The sequence below is a fragment of the Rhinopithecus bieti genome, unplaced genomic scaffold, assembly GCF_001698545.2.
Source record: "Rhinopithecus bieti isolate Rb0 unplaced genomic scaffold, ASM169854v2 scaffold_5333, whole genome shotgun sequence".
Lineage (NCBI taxonomy): Eukaryota > Metazoa > Chordata > Mammalia > Primates > Cercopithecidae > Rhinopithecus > Rhinopithecus bieti.
This window is the reverse complement of record NW_016804678.1, coordinates 698,558-716,859: the sequence shown is the minus strand read 5'-3', so window position 1 is coordinate 716,859 and position 18,302 is coordinate 698,558. Positions and strand designations below refer to the sequence as shown.

Here is an 18,302-nt window from a genome sequence, read left to right as displayed (position 1 = left end):
ATTTCAAAAAAAAAGGAAAAAAGGGGATGAAGAAATTAGCTTGCAGGCACACTGCAGATGAAGTGCACACATCATGGATGAATTTCAGCATCCAACTAGACACTGAAAGAATTTACACAAACAATTCTTTATAATTTCAGAAAAGCTAGAAAAACTATCTAGATCCTTTTGTGGTTCATAAGCGTGACGATTGGATTTTCACACTCATATATGAGATGTGCCTCCCTTAAACCTGGTTACAACTTTAGCACATTACCTGTTTGACATGAAAAAAGAAAAAAAATCCCCATGATTGGTCTTTTAAAAAATAGCAGGAAGCTCAAGAAAAAGTATAAAGTTTTAAAGAAGAGATAATAAGCCCACAGAATGTGATTAGATGATTAAGAGAAAGGGGAAGAGCCTAGAAAAGAAATAAAAAGCAAAAATAATACAGAGCACAAGACCACATTAAAAGCAGCAACTATATATAGCTGTTTGCATATAGAATATATTTGCTGTTTTTATGTGCTTTTGCACTCTGCAGTAAATCTATATACAAATAGTTATATACTGAAGCACATGGAATAAACACAACTAAAAACACAGGGACGTGGTAAATAAGCTAGAAGAAACACAAGTTAATGAAAAAATTAATTGAAAACAATATAGTTATAACAATAATTACAGATATATTAAATATGAAGGCAAAGAAAATCCAACATATAATTGGTTTTCCTGAAAAAGAAGAAAGAATAAGTAAAATGAAAACAATATGTGAAGATGTAATCAAAGAAAATTATTTTAGAGATATACCTGAATTTGCAACTCAGACATAACTGGATGAAGTCTCCAAATGTCAAGGGTAAATTTTAAAAAAGATAGTTATCTATACCACAAAAAAGCAGTTCCTGGTATGTGGTTGTCTTAAAGATATGCTCCCAACTTCTTTCTGTTCTTCTGTGGTTGAGGTGGTGCTTACTTCTTCTCCCCTTGAATGTGGGCTGGACTTAGTGGTTTATCTGTAGGTGACAAAAGGCAGCAGGAAGTGACGGTGATGGTATGTCACTTCTGAAGTTAGGTTATGAAAGTATGTGGATTCTAGAATGGGTTCTCTCTCTCTCTGTCTGTCTCTCTCTCTCTGTCTCTTCAGTCACTCATCAAGGGAGTAACCCGCCATGAAGACCCCCAAAAAGCCCATGTCACAAGGATCTGAGTGGGCCTGGAAGAAAATCCATCAGCCCTGGGTGAGCTTCAGGTGGCTGCAGCCCCATTTGTCAGCTTAGCCGCAACCTCACAGAGACTCCAAGCCGGTATCATCTAGCTAAACTGTTTCCAGATTTCTGACCCACAGAAACTGTGGGATAATAAGTATGTATTGTTTTTAGCTGCCCAGTTTTGGGATAATTTGTTATGCAGCACTAAATAGCTAATACACAATACAAGGTGGAAATTTGTTCTCAGAATTGTCCATCTCCATACCCCATTCCAGAAGAGAGAGAGGGAAATGTACAAAGCTCAGAGTGAAAGTATGAACCAGGAATGTTACAGTTAGCTAAACCATTCATGTATATATGTATGTACCAGGTAGACCTTCTCAAGCATGAAAAAGCTCAGGGCAGACAACAACCATGATCCTTTTTGAAAAAAATGTACTTGGAACAATTCGAACTAAGCAACAAAGAAGCGATTAAAATATTAAAATTCATAAATGCAAAAGCCATGAGAAGAAGATTAGTGTTTGACATTAAACCTACTTAAATATTCACTTCAACAAGTAAAACTAAATTGTGAGAAGTATGGTTACCAAGAAGAATACTAATATTACAGAGGCTGACAATGTAAAAAAATAATGATAAAATGTACAAAATCATGAGTGAGAGGTAGGAGACAGTATAAGTGTTCTAATTTTTTTATTTTTCTTACCAAGAAGTGAAAACATACAGTTGACAATTGGAACTTGTTAATAATAATGACTTCAATTTCATTGTTTCATAATCATGTTTTTTTTTAAAGAGATCTTTGAGGAACTAACATCTTTTTTGAAAAAAAAGTCTGAAAATTTTGAATGAATAATTCCTACAGTTTTACTTTAGCCTTTTTTCTTAAAATTTAATTTATGTTTTATTTTACAATTAGCATGACCATATTTTGTAAAATAGTATCTCTCTATATTCTATCTATTCAAATGTTTAGAGAGATATCTGGAATAATGATCATCATACATTGACAATAAATCATTCTTGCGAGACTCTGAGATGATCATTACCTTATATTTTGCTTTGTCCCCTTCAGCTTTTTTTTAAAGATGGAGTCCTGCTCTGTCGCCCGGGGTGGAGTGCAATGATGTGATCTCGGCTCACTGCAACCTCCAACTCCAGGGTTCAAGCAATTCTCTTGCCTCAGCCTCCTGAGTAGTTGGGATTACAGGCCACCGCCACCACGCCTGGCTATTTATTATTATTATTATTATTTTGTATTTTTAGTGCAGACAAGGTTTCACCATGTTGGCCAGACTGGTCTCAAACTCCTAACTTCAGGTGATTCACCTACCTCGGCCTCCCAACCCTTCAACTGTTACGTGTCGCTTGAGTTATTTGAAAAAAAGATAAACATGTATTATTTTTGCAAAATTAATGTTTATTTTATAAAAGGAAACAGGAGATAAATTGAATATTCAATTTAAGGAATAGGAAAAAATGCAAAATGACTCCAAGAAAATAAAACAAAGGAACTAACAAGGGTAAAAGTACAAATGTGTGAATTAGAAAGCAAAAGTGAATTTGATCAATCAAATAAAAAACTTCCTTCGAAAAGAATGAGTAATATAGACAACTCTATGGTGAAAACTGATGTAGATATAAAGAGGAAAGACACAAATAACTAACAATAGGTAGAGATCAGGTGCAGTGGTTCACACCTGTAATCCTAACACTTTGGGAGGCTGAGGTGGGAGGATCGCTTGAGGCCAGGAGTTTGAGATTAGCATGACTCAAAATAGTGAGATCTCGTCTCTACAAAAAATTTACAAAACAGCCAAGTGTAATGGCACAAACCTGTAGTCCCAGCTATTCAGGAGGCTGAGCTGGGAGGATCGCTTAAACCCAGGAGTTCGAGGGTACAGTGAGCTGTGATCATACTACTATGCTCCAGCCTGGGCAATAGAGCAAGACCCCGTGTGAAAAAAATAAAAAATTAAAAAAAATTAAAAAAAGGAAAAGGTCAGAGATGTGATGAGAAAAGGCAAGCAGACTCATGTTCGTGCAGCCTAATGGGAGCTCCTTCAAGGAGCCTGGAAACACAAGCTTCTCCCTCCATGCCCAGTGAGAGAGAACATTACCTGCTAGAATGTGAGCTCGGAGGGCAGCACACACAACTCCAGTGCCAGGGTCTTGCTCAGAGTAACTGTGCCAGGACTGAGCCTGGGCAAGGCACCACCTTCCTCTCATGGAGACATCCTGCTCCTCACTGCCACCGTCTCAGAACAACCCCCGTTCCACCTCCCAGGCCCCTCTGGCTGGCTCTGTCTGGCCATGTTCTTGTAGGATCCACATAGACACACACAGGGGCCTGGCGAGGAGTCAGTCCAGCAGATGATCAGCCTCATGAGGTTGGCTCAGATCTGATCCTGGGTCACGGAGGTGCTCCGGGGCCCTGGTGGCTCCCTGAGCCCATGGTGGCAGCACTTACCTGGGAACTCCAGGCCCCTTCTCTGCAAGACTCCAGATGTGTCCACCACCTGTGTAAATCCCCTCTCTAAGGCCCCTCGGGGCTGCTGCCTCCTCGGCCGCCCAGCCTGGCTCAGGGGCAGTCACTCACTGGCAGGTAAAGCTGTGCCCTGAGCCCCCCACTGGCCTCTGATCAGACCAGATAGACGCCCCTTGGGCCTGAGCCCTGGGCCTGTGGTTAATATCATCTGAACTAACTTGTGATTGTCCAAGAGGAAACTGGTCTGACTCCCTCCCTCCCAGCTCCTCCCCGTCTCAGGGACATCAGCAGGCAGCAGCCCCTGTGGCCCCTGCCCCGCAGGCCTCACCTGAGGACTGGACGCGGCACTATTGGAAAGTGCGCAAGGGCACCTCAGCCTCTGTCGGGTGCTCTGTGCATGTTTGTTAAATAAACACAGATGATTACATTAACGACCACTGAGACACAGTGAGCTCCAGTCTCTCGCTGCGTGAAGGGGCACCCCAGACCCTAAGTTCAGAATTCCTTGCTACTTTTGCCACATGTCAAGTGAGTTCCCACCTCCAGGCTTTTGCCAGTTCCTCTCATCCTCAAACATGACTCCTCTGTGAAGACTTCGTTCAGCCCCAGCTCTGAGCTCTCACAGCACCCAATGCACATGGATGCTCACCCCACTGCAATGAGCTGCCGTCACTCCCCCGAAGACTGAAAGCTTCTCAGGGCCAGGTCTCACAGACATGGTCCCCCCATCAAAGGCACACGGGCCCCGCCCTGCTTGCGTCTCACAATGCGCATTTGGAAAACACTGGGCCAACTGGCGCAAGCCAGGGGTCTTCATGACAGGACGTCCCACAGCCTTCAGTGCGTGTAGGTCCCCAGAGCGATGCTGGGTTTTGCAGTGTGTACCCACAGATGGCTCTATTTTGGGATATCTGTTAACAAGTCTCACTGCCTGTGTTCCATTAGAGCAATCTGGGAGAGCCCCCAGGCACTGGGGACAGGACCCTGTTCCCACTGGGCGGAGTCGGAAGGCATTCGTCCTACACTAGACAAGCTTCAGACAGCCTTTGGGAAACTCCATTCCCAGGCCTGGGCCTCTACCCTAGCCTCCATCCCCACTGTCCCTGAAGCGGGCAGGAAGCGACCTTTCAACCCATCCTCCGCTTGGGTCCTGTGTGCCCAAGGTCCACCTGGGCTTGAACCTGGAGTTACAGGGGCTGGTGTCCAGTCCCATTTCCCCACTGGTTTGCTGGGCAACCCTGGGCAAGTCCCTTCCCGTTTCTGGCATTGCTTAACACAAAGAGGGACTTAGTAGGTTCTCCCTGGCACCTTCCAGTTCTGACATCTCAGGAGGAGCCAGGGCCCCTCGCTGTGCTAAGGGAAGGGGAGTTTGGCCTCTGGGATAAACCAGGGGAAACTGAGGGCTGCCAGACATCATCTCAGAAAACGGTCAGAAGCTGCAGATTCTGACCTCCTAGGACTTTTGTGACTTCCCAACATGGCCACTTCTGTTAGGAGAGGAACCTATCCACCCTGTCTGTGTGGTTAGCCTTTAGTTGAAGGGAGTCCCATTGAGACTTGGGAGAGGACAGAAAGGGCCTCTCTGGGTGTGAGGGTGGGGACTTCCTGTGGGAAGTCCCTGTCTCTCAGGGTGCTGGCCTGGGACAGGGGTGGGAGGTGAGCTCTCGGTGGGTGGTTGCCTACCTTGTGGTGCTGCCCTTGGAGGTCCAGGATGCCCCACTTGGTGACAGACCAGTGGAAGGTCAGGCCTGGCATGGCATTGCCAAAGGAGAAAGGGTTCTGGTGGTTGGTGATCCGGGTGATATAGATGGGCATCGGTGGGGAGAAGTCAGGCCTGGTGACCAGCGGGGTCCCAGCACTAGGAATGCCCCCAGAAGCTGTGCTGCCTCCTTCAAGCAGTAGGAGATGTACCCAGTTCTTCCCCAACTAGAGAAGGACACGGCACACGTTTGGGAATTTTGATGAAATACCAGTCAAACCAGAGGCGGGACTGTTTTTCCCGTGCTGTCCCTCCCTTGCAGTGGGCTGTGCCCCCCCATGGCCAAGAGACCCATTTGTGGAAGGAGTCCCTGGAGGTCTAGGAGGCTGTGTGTTCCCCAGCAGCACAGCTTGCCCTGCCCCACAGTGCTGGTTTCTCCGGGCCCCTCTCTCCTAATCTAGCTGGGGTCCCTGCTCACAGGGAACACAAGGGTGGGGTCCCTGGCTCCATCAGTCTCTATTTGCTGAGAGTCTGCTGAGGGCACAAGTGGAGGTGAGACGGCAAAAGGCCACAGCAGGTGCTGCGCCGAGCTGCCCAGTCTACTGCTAGTGCTGCCACTTCCTAGCTATGTGGCCCTGGCATGAATCTTAAGCTTTCTGTGTGTTCATTTGTTCATCTGCGATATGGAGATGGTTCTGACACCAGCCTCCCAGGGCTGCTATGAACACCAAACGGATTAATGTCCAAGACAGCATGAAGTGGAGTAAGTGCTACGGTCACCACGCTCCTGTTAGGCGCCTGGTGCTATCTGAGGTGTGGGAAGGTGACAGGCTAGCAGGAAGCAGGCCTTCTTCAGTGGCTGCAGGAGGGTGTCTCTCTGGGTAGGGGTGGGCGGGAAGCTGCCACTGTGCCCCTAGATACCCAGGCTGGGCAGACGGAGGAGGTGGAGAAGTGCTGTAGCTCAAGGACAGGGTTCCAGCAGTGGCTCTTTGGCAACCCGGATTCAGAGCCCAGGAGGTCCCCTCACCTGAGTGCTCGTCCTCATCCGCGTGAAGGGGGCGCAGATCCTCATGGCCCCAAGCAGCAGCACCTTCACCTGAACGAGGTCCTGGGGAAAGAGCGTGGCACTCAGGCGTGGGGTGCCAGGACGCTGTGCTGGCCAGGAATGCGACCCCTCAAGGGAAGGAGGCTGCAGATCAGAGGCTGTGGTGAGAAGGCCCCTCAGGATGCCCAGCACGTGCTCCTCTGCCAAGAGAGGCCTGGTTTAGTGGGTGGCTCACCCTGCATGAGCCAGCCACTGCCTCTCCCACGGCCCCGCAGGTCCCAGCCCAGTGCTCTGAGGCTGCCACCCTGTCTCATCCAGCTGCTCCAGGTCAGCACTTCAGACTTGGGGCCAGGGACTGGGGTCTGCTCTTCTCTAGGCCAGGCTGCCCTCAAGCGACAGGTCTCCAGACCCTCCCAAACCCAAATCCAGCTTGCCTGTATCTGACTAAACAGAGTACAGGGACAAATGCAGGAGTCCAGTGGAATCTGATTAGAGCAGACCTTATAACCTCCTTCATTCTCAACTCCATACTCCTATTAATCTAACTCTCCTGGCTTCTTTCTAGTGCAGCTGACTAATGTGGAACTGACGTGATTAAACCTCTTAGACTCTTTGCCATGTACTCATGCTGAGCCCACATTCTGTGCCTCATGACCTGGGCTAATGCCTGACACATAGCAGGTGCTTGATAAGCACCCATTCCCCTCCTTTCACTTATCCTTCTGCTCAGTCTCCTCCTGCTAGTCTTGGCCCTCCCTGTGGCCTTGGGGTGCTGCTCGTGTGACCTGGATTGGACAGATGGAACTGGAAGCATCTGACCAGAATCACATTCCAAGCAAGGACACGGGGGCTGCAGGCGAAGCCCTTGCCTGCCTGGGCTCAAGAAGATGCCTTTCAGATGGGGCTGGTGATGCAGCCCCTCCACCTGCCAAGGGCCACCAGGGCCTTTCCCCAGCACCTCCCCAACCCACCAGATGGGGGACCCAGAGGGGGGAATGCCAGCAAAGTCAGACAACAAAGAGGAGGGATACTCAGTGGTCTGTGCCCCTCTGGCTGAATTTCCAGCCAGCTACCCTTTTAGCTACTGGAAAATGAACCAGTTCCTGAGGCTGCAATCCTTTTTAGAGAAACAAAACAAAACAAAACAAATAAACAACAACAACAAAAAAAAACCCAGGCCTCCTGTCTGTAAGTCACAGTCCTGCATGTGACACTCTGGGAAGCCAATCTGAACCCTGCCACGTTCTCAGGGTAGTTTTTAACATCCCCAAGACTTTGTCTTGGAAATCGACACACATTGGATCTGGGCATCCACCTCTGCGATTCAGACTTTGTGGCTTAATGGGGATACTTGGACAGGCACGGAAAATGCTGGGAAAAGGAGTAAATCACTGAACTCAATGGCGGATCAAAGTCAGCCTCTGAAAACAAGGACTTCCCTGCACCCCCTCTAGGGCAGTTCACTCTCCAGCTCCTGGGGCGCTGTGTTTACATGCTCTACACTCAGGACTGCACGGACTGCTTCCAGGGGACCTAGTTCTCATGAAGAATGGGATGACTGATTCTGAAACAGGTTTCTGTCCACAGTTGCATTAAACATCACAGAAGGCTCTTCTTACAGACCAAGTTTCTGGCCCAGCCATGAGCGGAACCCCAAAGCAACCTTCCCTGAGATGCTTCTGTAAGTCACTGCTGGCGAAGGAGGTCATGAGGAATGCAAAGGCCCCAATTTTAGCCCTGAGCCTTGGTCAGAAGGTGGAAATGGTTTCTCACCTCCTCTCCAGAGGACCAAAGGAGACCCATCCCTCACAAAGCAGGGAAGTTGTCAGACTCTCCAGACACCGACTTTCATCTGCTTGAGTCAATCCCACCAAAGTGGGGCAGGGAGACCCTCCGGGGAGAAGACTGTCCTAACTTGGCCTCCTACCTTCACTGCCAGCCCAGAAAAGCAATTCGGAAAGTCCTCCACCCTGCACAGAGACTGGGAGGATGACTTAACGTCGGCTGGTGTAGAAGATGCTAGCAGATGACCCAGGTTTTTCTCCCACCTGGAAATACAACTCTAGGGCTGAAGTGCAATTTTTTAATTCACCACACATACACCGCACTTTTCTGGAGACATACAATGCACCCAGAAGGCATGCTCAGCCCACAGCATCCCTTCTCTACTATCAGCACATGCTCAGCCCACAGCATCCCTTCTCTACTATCAGCACATGCTCAAGCCCAGATTCGAGTGACCAAAAAAAGGCCCGAGAGCTCTGATGCTGGGCGGCCCTGGGCCCAATCCCAGAACTGGCACATGGTGGCTGTGGGCCTTTAGCTAGTCCCTCAGTCTCCTCATCATCAAAGGGGGACAGCAGGAAAATGCACAGGGTACCGAGAGGACTGAAGGACATGAAGGCAGAGTGCTTAGAGCAGCACCTGCCCTCACCACGATTGCCCTACCCTCCAGTGGGAGGGCCCTTTGGGGCCGGGGGTTGCTGACGACCTTGTCCTGTAAGGAGCAGCTGGAAAGACTGGGAGACTCAGCCTGGAGAAGAGCAACCTCTGGGGGTCTGGGTGCTCCCATGTCAGCAGGGCTGTCCTGCACAGGGGGCCCTGGGAGGGACTGCAGACCCAGGGGGCAGAAGCAGCACCCTTGGAGAGAGGTGGTCCTCAGAGGTAGAACCCAAACACAGTAAAGAGGCCTTTGTCTCAGGCATAGCTGCTCTGGGAAGCAGTGGCCTATCACCGGAGCTGGCTGTCCTGGGGAGTTCGGATAGTGCCAGTCTCCAAGAGCACGTCTGTTACCTGAGAGATGATGACCACCTTGCCAGTGTCTGCATCCACCACCTGCACAAGCCCAGACACAGTGCCCTTCCCCATGGTGAGGCCTCATACCAGCCTGGCAGTGCTCACCAGCGCAATGTTCTCGTTGCTGATGGAGAAAAGGATGTTGGACTGAGGCTGGGGGCTGCCCTCAGAGGTGACCTGAGTGGGGAGGAAACAGCAGTGCATCACTGCCTACTGTGCCAGCCAGCCTGTGTCTCTCCCAGATGGAACCAGGGCCCCAGTGCTGATGGCTTCCACCTCTACACAGTCACCACGTGCTGGGACAGAGGCAGTGTGCCAGGAGCCGGGGCTGCCATGCAGTGGCCCACACTGGGGCTGGAGCATGATGTGGCCTCTCAGCTCTCACCTCCATCATGACCCCGATAAGCACTGTTGCCTTCCTCAGAGTCAGCCCGAGCGGGGGAAGGACCGTTTGAGATAGAGGAGAGAAGGAACTGCTGTGCCCTGAACCCACGGCATCGAGTATGACCTACATGTTTCATGAGAGGAAAAGTCAGGGTGTGGACATCACCCCTCTGTGAGCAGTGACCCATGCGTGGGCCCCAGGGTCCTGGGGGCTGCCTCCCAGCCACGGCCGAGGCTCTCTGGTTCTTTAGGGCGTATTCTGCTGTTTGTGACTGTGCTCCACTTCCTGAGAAGTGAAAACAAGGACCTTTCATGCAGCTGGAACCCTCCCTTTGGATCAGCAGTTCTCAGTATGTGGTCGCTGGGTAGAGCATAATAGCTTCTTAAGGAGCCTAGTAGGCCCTTTTAATCACCAGCCTTTCTATCCACTCGGGATCACAACCACAGCCCTCTGGAAGCCCAGCTTCAGTCACCTCAGATATTTGGAGTAGTAAAATTTCCCTATTGATGTGAAAGATAAAACAAGATCTATTCCTTGTCCTTTTTTGCAGTGGTGCTTGGCATGGGTGAGTTGTACTGATTTGCCACTGAAACTCCAGAGAACCCAAAACCTGTATTTTCGGGGGAAAATCCATGCTCAGCAAGACGTGTGCCTGGCTGATTAATAACCTACACTAGCTAAAAGACAAGAATTCCCAGGTCACGGCTAATTTAGAGGCAGCTTCCAGCAGGATTTACTGCCAAGCCTTATGGAGATGTCACCTGGGATGAAGAAGTCCCTTATTGGAGGGACTCTGCATCATCAACATGGAGCGAAGAAGATAGAAGACAGCTTTGCAAGCTCACAGGGGAAGGGATGCAGACTCCAGGAGCAAAAGCGAAGGCCATAGGAAACATCCCACAGCCCCCTCACTCTCAGTTCCTGCAGGTCTGCTGAGGGGGCCCTGTCATGAAGCTTCCACTGATCTTGTCAACCACACGGACATACAGCTCCTGAATGTCTGACACGTAAACAACAGCCTTGGCCAGGGACGGGAAGACGAGGCACAAGTCATGGGTCATGATGGTAGACGAGCCAGGGCGCAAAGGGTGCACCTGCAAGGTTCGGGGCCGGGGTGGAGGGGTGGGTGGTAGATTACATGCATAGCCCCCCTCTGCTCAGGTCCATGAGCAGTGCCTCGCCCTCAGCACCAGCCTGTCACCCCACTGGCAGAGCCCACCAGGCCAGCACTGGAAAGCAGTGGACAAGGGAAATCCTACCACAAATAGTGCCCTGCCCACCTCTCATCACGAGCCCCACTGCTGGCCAGGAGATGGGCTTGGGATATAACATGTCAGTGCTGCGCTAGATCTCACTGAACATTGATCTCCACTTTGCACATTTTACAAAGAGAAGAAAATGGAAGCTGATCCAAGAGGGGCAGTCAGCAACCTTGGGATGTGCAGGAACTTGGGGGCAGAGTGAGAATGCAGTCCCAGGATGCCACGTCCTGAGCTGGCCACCTGCTGCTGCAGCCCTGGCGGTAGAGAAGCACCCCGTGAGGTCTTCTGTGAAACTGCAAGACAGGGACTGGCAGAAACAAGACAGCTACTTTTCAGCGGCAGCTGTCTGTGAGAAGTTCCAACCAGAACGGACTGAATCGCAGAACCTGGGAGCAGCCCACGAGGTCACCCCAGTGTAAGCTCCATGCATCTCGCTCAACTCTGTATCTGATCAATAGCCCCAGCTGTGTGTGAAGCAGTGACCGCAAAGGTGTGAGTGAATGAACAAACCAGAGTTAGGATTTTCCAGCCTTTTCACTGCCAAAGACCCTTTTAACATTTATTTATTATTTTTTTTAAGAGACAGGGTCTTGCTCTCTCTCTGAGGCTGGAGTGCAGTGGTAGCACCACAGCTCACTGCAGCCTCAAACTCCTGGACTCAAGCCATCCTCCCGACTCAGCCTCCAGAGCAGCAGCTGGGATGACAGGTGTATGCCACTGTGGCTAAAATAGATCCTTGTTTTTATTTTTTTATTTCATTTTTTTAGAGACAGGGTCTAGCTCTGTCACTTAGACTGGAGTACAGTGGCATCATCACAGCACACTGCAACCTTGAACTCCTGGGCCTGAATAATGGCAAGAACCCCATTATTTTTTATTTTTTATTTTGGAGATCCAGTCTTGCTCTGCCACCCAGGCTGGAGTACAGTGGCACGATCTTGGCTCACTGCAGCTGCTGCCTCCCAGGTTCAAGCAATTCTCCTGCCCCAGCCTCCCAAGTAGCTGGGACCACTCCCAGCTAATTTTTTGTATTTTAGTAGAGACGGGGTTTTACCGTGTTGCCCAGGCTGGTCTTGAACTACTGAGCTCAGGCAATCCACTTGCCCCAGCCTAAGAGCCCCCACTTTAATCATTTTCTGTCTACCCACTTTTTTTTGAGATAGAGTCTCACTCTGTCACCCAGGCTGGAGTGCAGTGGCGTGATCTCAGGTCACTGCAATCTCCGCCTCCCAGGTTCAAGCAATTCTGCCTCAGCCTCCTGAGTAGCTGGGACTACAGGTACGTGCCACCATGCCCGGCTAATTTTTAGTAGAGATGGGTTTTCACTGTGTTAGCCAGGATGGGCTCAATCTCCTGACCTCCTTATCTACTTGCCTCAGCCTCCCAAAGTGCTGGGATTGCAGGCATGAGCCACTGCACCTGGCCATCTACCCACTTTTAGGTATTCTGTCTTCAGGACTTTCTCCCCTAAAAAAGTGCATCAAAATCACCCTCTCATGCTGCACAGGATTCACACACGTAACGTGTCTGTTTGATGGACTGCATACAACTTGCCTTATTGCTTAGGCGTGTATTTCATCCAGGTGGTATTGGAGCTGGGCAGGCAGGAACAGGTCATGGAGCTAGTGAGCGAGTCCAGCCAGCTGCCCCACTCCTCTATCTGGGCCTGGCTTTGTTGCTTGCTGTTTGTGGTCTCATATTCATGGGGTGAGTAGCAGGGGTTTTTAAAGTAAGCACTTCAGGGTTTGCAAAGCTAGTTTCAATATCAAGAACCTACACACACACATACAAAATCAGGTCTCTGACCCAAAAGAGAAAACCAAATAGGATAATTTCTCACCCAGATGAAAACCCTTCAACAGCTGCCCAGTGCTCTGAGAATGAGCCCAAAGCCTTAGAATGCCCTGTAAACCCTGGTGTGGTCTGGCCCCTGCCTCCTCTCCAGTTTCCACACACATCACACTCCCCCACCATGCTTATGCTCCAGTTACACAGGCCTTCTCTCCCACTCATGCAGCCAGCTACCTTCTGTCTGCCTGCCTCTGGGGCTCGAAGCCCCCTTAAAGACCTAGGGCTCTTCCCCAGCCTCCACCTGCTGGCTCCAAGTCATCCTTCAGGCCCAGGTCCAGTGTTCTTCCTCAGAACAATCTTGCCTCATCCAGGTCAGTGGTTTCAGTGCCTCTGCTCCCCTCTCCCGGGGGCTGGACCTGCTGCAGGCCATCATTGTTGATGGGGCCTGCAGTGCACTTGGCCTTCCTCTCCAGGCTGTCCCCAGCACTCACATACCCTCAGGACTCAGCCCAGCATCTGGCCCAGACTGGTCCCCCCGTGCATGTCTTGATTGGATGAGCTCCAGGGCCACTGTTCTGAGTAATTCTGGATAAGGTCATGGAACCTGGTGCTCCAGCCTGCTTGACTTTTACAGAGTAAAACCAGCTTTGTCAAGCCTTGGAAATTCTGAAAATCACCTGCAAACCTCATGGACCCTCACCTGTTTGGCAAATGCTGATTCTAGTCCAACCTCTTCAATATACAGATGAGGAAACAGGCCCAGATGACAGGATAGAGGTGTGGCTTTGAAAAGGCAGAACTGGGGATAGAACCAGATACTCTTAACTCCCAGCTTAGGCTCCTTTCCAACTCTCTACTTCCCAGGGGAACGGAGCTGGATGCCTCTTGGAGCCAAAATGGAATTGCGGGGAGGGGAGGAGGGAGAGTGGCCAAAGGCAAAGACCAAGCTGAGAAAGGCCCAAGCCCATAATTGGCTGGGGGCACAGGAGATCAACAAGCTGACCTGAGCTGCACATACCACCTATTCAGGGTACATCAATACAGACGCAGCATGCCTGGGTTATTCCATACAATGACTTACAGTAGATGAATAAAGATCACAAAGTGGACATCATGCTTATACTCCAAAACAGTAGCTATGTGATCTGAACCATCACCACATGAGCCTAGTGTCAAATATGGGCTGAGGAATGGGGTCCAGGAGCCACCAGTTCTTGTTTTGCTGGGGCTGATTCACCAGAATCAGAGTTTGAGACTCCGACTTCAAACTCCTGCAAAAGTTACTGCTGTCAGGAGTGGGTAGATCCTTCACAATGTGAAGAAATTCCATGGTGCACCCACTAAGGAGCCCCACACAGGGTAACGCAGGGAAGGGTTTTTGCTCATTTTCTTCTCTTTCAGAACCATTTTGCACATTTTAAAGACACATTAAAATGGCAGTGGGGAAATCAATTGCTCTTCCACTTGACTTCCCAGGGGATAGGCATCCAGCCACCATCTCTGGAGCCCACGGAGCCTGGCCTGCCCCTCGGGATGGTGCACAGTGGCTCACTGGGCCTCACAGTGCCTCACAGTGATGCTTTAAGGAAGTCCTCACCAGGCAACTCTGGAGGCTTGGGGAACTGAGGACACTTGGTCACTAGCTGGTGGCAGAGTGGGGACCTGCACCCACTCTTAACTCTACACTGCGTATGCGGCTCATACCACCTGGCCTCTCCATGTGTTCTGGACCCACCTGCTTCCTGATTGACACATGGGAGAACATTTACGAGGGGAAGGAGGTGGTGGTGACCCATGTCCAGAATGAATTCTAATTTCTGAGTGTTAAAGGTGCCACCTGAGAACATCGGGAAACACTAGGCCAAGGGGAAAGTCCTGTCATCGAGTGGGAGATGACAAATGCGTCATTGCTCATTAAGATGCTGTGAGTGCAGCCAGAGGCAGCTCTGTGCGTATGGGGGCTGAAACTGTCACATGGCCTGGAGCTTGCCAGGCCCCAAGACTCTGCACACATCATCTCAGCCCCCACTTCCTGGGGTCCTGATTGCATTTCAGACTTGTCCCTGACAGGTGGCAACTGCAGGGGAGAAGGGACCCTGAGGATATTTCTGAATGTCACTGGACCCATCAATGTCTGTTTCCTGAAGCCTGCCCATGTCAATGACCCATCAATGTTGTGTGATGGGCCAGGCTGTGCCATGCAAGAGTGTCATGGTCTGTGTCCCTGATTACCCCCCATCATAGCTCGAAGAGGAGGACCCAAGCTAATGTGAAAATCACAGGCACTGTGATTGGGTGCTGAATGAAAGTTTATGCAGGGACCTGGCCAGCCCTGTGACCTCCCCGAGGGCAACGGCTGGGGACATGCATCATGTCCACAGATCAGTCTCAGGGAAAACGAGGATGCACCTGACTTCAAGGCCCATAGCTTCCACCAACTTCCCCCTCATCCTGGACGTGTGTCCTCACCTAAACACGGGCCCCATGACTGGCTGTGCCTCACGGGACCCAGGAGATGGAAAGACGAAGCCATGCCTCATAGGAGCAGGGCCACCGGCCTCATTCCCTGACAAATCTATAGCACCCAGCATAGCATCTGGCACATGACAGGCTCTCCAGTGTCGCTGAGTGCATAGGTTAATGAAAAGCGTAAAGTGCCTACTAGGCTCCTTCCCCTGCTCTGATTATTGCATGGGTTCCACCCAGAGAACTTGATTGAAATGTAAAGAATTGTTGAGAAGAAGGAAACTCTAGGTTTAAATCAGATAAAGCTCCATGTACAAACCAGCCAAAAACAAAATAAAGGCCCCTACAGAGTGTTTTGGGGCTGGGTGAGCAGAATTCATCACAACCCTGCACAGCCCATGACCATTGTGTGGACATAAAAACCTCCACAGGATCCCTGCTGCATGAGCCCCAGAGAGCCCCCCAGAGACGCTCCGAAGCCAGCACGCCCGTGAGCCATCCTTGCGTCCTGAATGTATATCAATAGGAAGGAAATCTGTGAGTTAACTGGGGAGTGTCGGGGGCTTGTTTGTCTCTGTGCTGCTCCTCAGCAGCTGGAAAAAGGCATAGCCACATGTAGACGTCCCTCAGACACAGCCGCCTGTGAGAAGCCACCAGGATCTGCCTCTAATGTCAACGGTCCCTGGAAAATTCTACCCACAGGCTTCAGAGGAGTCCAGAGGAACCACGGCCGATTTCCATTTAGAGTTGCGAGGATCTTTGGCACAAGCCCAGAATGAGGGGAAGTGGAGACCCCAGTGCGCAGGGCGCCTCCATGTAAGGAAACTTCTGGACAATGGCAGTTCACATGGCCTGCTGCGTGGGCTGCTGCTTGCCATAGTGGAGACTCATCCTGGGTCCTGCCTGCAATGGGCACTCTGTGCCACTCATCCAGGCCAGGGGCCAGTCCACAATCCAGAGAGGGAGAGTGCCCGAGCTCCCCTGTGGCCACCTGTAAAACAGAACTGCGGAGGCACTCCTAGAATCGCAGCATTTTAAGATTCAACAGGGGCTCAGAGGTCTCCTGGAGAAACTTGACACCCATACTGGAATCCCACCTTGAGTCTTTCCGACAAGTGTCCCAGCTTCTGCTCAAATGCCTCCAGAGACAGGGAGCTCTCTACCTACAGAGGCAGCCTAGTCCATTACTGACCTCTAGGAACTCTTATTTCTTGAATAAAAGTTATCTCTCTGGCCACAGGTCCACCCTTAGGGCTTACATAAAATAATAAGTGCAAAGTGAATATGAATGAAAGGATGCCTCGGTTTCAATGGCACTGTACACATTTTTCCTAACTTAAAGCTGTTCTCTTCTTGGTAATGAGGAAGTTTTTTTCTAATTTCTGAAAGTAAACAAAACGAGGCATAGGTCAAGCAGTCAGATTTAAGATGTGAGGTTCTCCTCACTCGCATGGCTGTAGGAAGAGCTGGGGAATTGCTTTAACCCAAGAGGTGGAGGTTGCAGTGAGCTGAGATCACGCTACTGCACTCCAGCCTGGGAGACAGAGTGAGACTGTGTCTCAAAAAAAAGGAAGGAAGGAAGGAAGGAAGAAAGCAAGGAAGGAAGGAAGGAAGGAAGGAAGGAAAAAAGAAAGGAAGTACGTTTTGAGTGACACTTGTATCAGGCTCTAGACTAGGTGTTCGTTTGCTGAGGTTTGCTTTTGTGTTTTGTTTTTGTTTTTGTTTTTTTCCTCCCTTTTACAAAAACTGAGTCCTGTCTAGGGCTGGGAGTTAGATTCTAGTTTCTAGGTTTTCATCACTCCACGTTGCGTAAGACAGACAACCAGGGAACCAAGGGATAGATTATTAGCAAGTAAATAAAAGATGACTTAGCTAGAGAAAATGTAGCAGAAAAGGAATCAGGATGAAGGGATTAGGAATGGCAGACAGGGAGCTGGCAGAGAGGGACTTGGGGTGGGGCTGGGACAAACAGAAAGGAAGTGAAGGAGGGGGCCAGGGAAATCAAGTCACAGAGGTGTGGGAACCAGAAGCCACAATCTTAGTGGGACCTCAGGAGAGCAGCAAGTTGTGTCTACCTTGGAAAGGTGGAGAGAGGATTGCAGGGAGCTGAGTAGGGAGGAAGGGGGAGATGGCAGGACAGAGGAAGCAGGGGACAGACAGGAGGAAGAGATGGTGCCCTGTGCCAGGTGGGGCGGAGGGGCCCTCAGTTCTTCAGGAGACTCCAGGCTGTCCTTCAGCTCACCCGTAGCTTTGGATAGGCCATTGAAGGCCACAGGGTTGCCAGATGCCCTCTTGACTTTTGAATCCTGTTCATTGACCCTGGCAGCAGCTTGGACACCTGTGTCCTCTGCTGAATGCCTCTGGGCCAGGTGTGTTGGGCACATGGCAGCGTCGTCATCTTGCCCAGCTCTCACCCACAGCTGTTGGAATCTACACATGGTCAACCTCTCACAAGGTTTTAAATGTTCTTGAACCTCAGGGCCTTTATTTTCTCCATTCTGAATGCAGGGATTTGACATGGACTCTCTCAGGTGTTTTCCGTATGCAATACATTCCCATTGACTCTGGTCACCCTGCTGTGCACTAGATATCAAAACCCCTTCCTCCTTTCCTATTGAGACTGTGGTCTTTTGACCGACAAGCCCCCATTTCTTCCCTCTGCCACCCCTCCACACACTTGCTCCCCAGCCCCCGTTCACCATCAATCTACTCACTACTTCTATGAGGTCAACATTTTTAGATGGAAACTTCAGGGACATCACGTGGGATTTGTCTTTCTGAGGTGATCAGATGCTAAGTAGTGTGATTTTGTCATTCCATGGTGCACACATCCATCTAATCCTCACACTGTATCTCATAAATGAATACAAGCATGATTTGCCAATTGAAATAATATTAAGAAGAACATAATCAATGTAGTAAAACACAGAAGTGTAGCTTGACTGCCCCAACCACTTGGTTTTTCCCTTGGCCCAGCTGTCCATTGGGTTCACTGGTGCTGCCTTATTTCTCCCTTTGACTTTTTTGTGCTAGTCAGAAACAACATAATTGGAGCATGAAACTGAAGCATCTTCTGCCAACGGCATCCGTGGCTCCTTTTAGTCACAGAGATTGAGGTTACACCATCTGGCTTCCCGGGGGTTCCCTCAGACCAAGTCACCTCCTCTCGGTCTT

General features: G+C 50.1%; 1 protein-coding gene across 2 annotated transcripts; it reads right to left on the bottom strand.

Annotated features, from left to right (window-relative positions):
• Window positions 1–764: 764 nt before the first annotated feature.
• Window positions 765–9,402, bottom strand: LOC108528190 (nuclear pore membrane glycoprotein 210-like). 2 transcript variants are annotated; one of them, XM_017869871.1, is made up of 4 exons: window positions 9,222–9,402; window positions 6,411–6,491; window positions 5,368–5,610; window positions 765–998 (listed from the first exon to the last, which is right to left on the bottom strand). In XM_017869871.1, the coding sequence occupies exons 1-4, from the start codon at window positions 9,294–9,296 to the stop codon at window positions 987–989; spliced, it is 411 nt and encodes a 136-aa protein (XP_017725360.1). In that variant the 5' UTR covers window positions 9,297–9,402; the 3' UTR covers window positions 765–986. The 2 variants fall into 2 exon arrangements, 1 of the variants encoding a protein (XP_017725360.1); XR_001885067.1 differs by lacking the exons at window positions 5,368–5,610; window positions 6,411–6,491; window positions 9,222–9,402 and adding an exon at window positions 4,225–4,351 and having other exon boundaries at window positions 800–998.
• Window positions 9,403–18,302: the final 8,900 nt, after the last annotated feature.

Excerpts from the sequence above, each read along its gene's own strand:
- LOC108528190 (XM_017869871.1), bottom strand. The coding sequence starts at position 9,296 with ATGGGGAAGGGCACTGTGTCTGGGCTTGTGCAGGTGGTGGATGCAGAC. Across the intron at positions 6,492-9,221 it reads AGGTGGTCATCATCTCTCAG|GACCTCGTTCAGGTGAAGGT; the intron begins GTAACAGACGTG and ends CTCTTTCCCCAG. Across the intron at positions 5,611-6,410 it reads GGATGAGGACGAGCACTCAG|TTGGGGAAGAACTGGGTACA; the intron begins GTGAGGGGACCT and ends GTCCTTCTCTAG.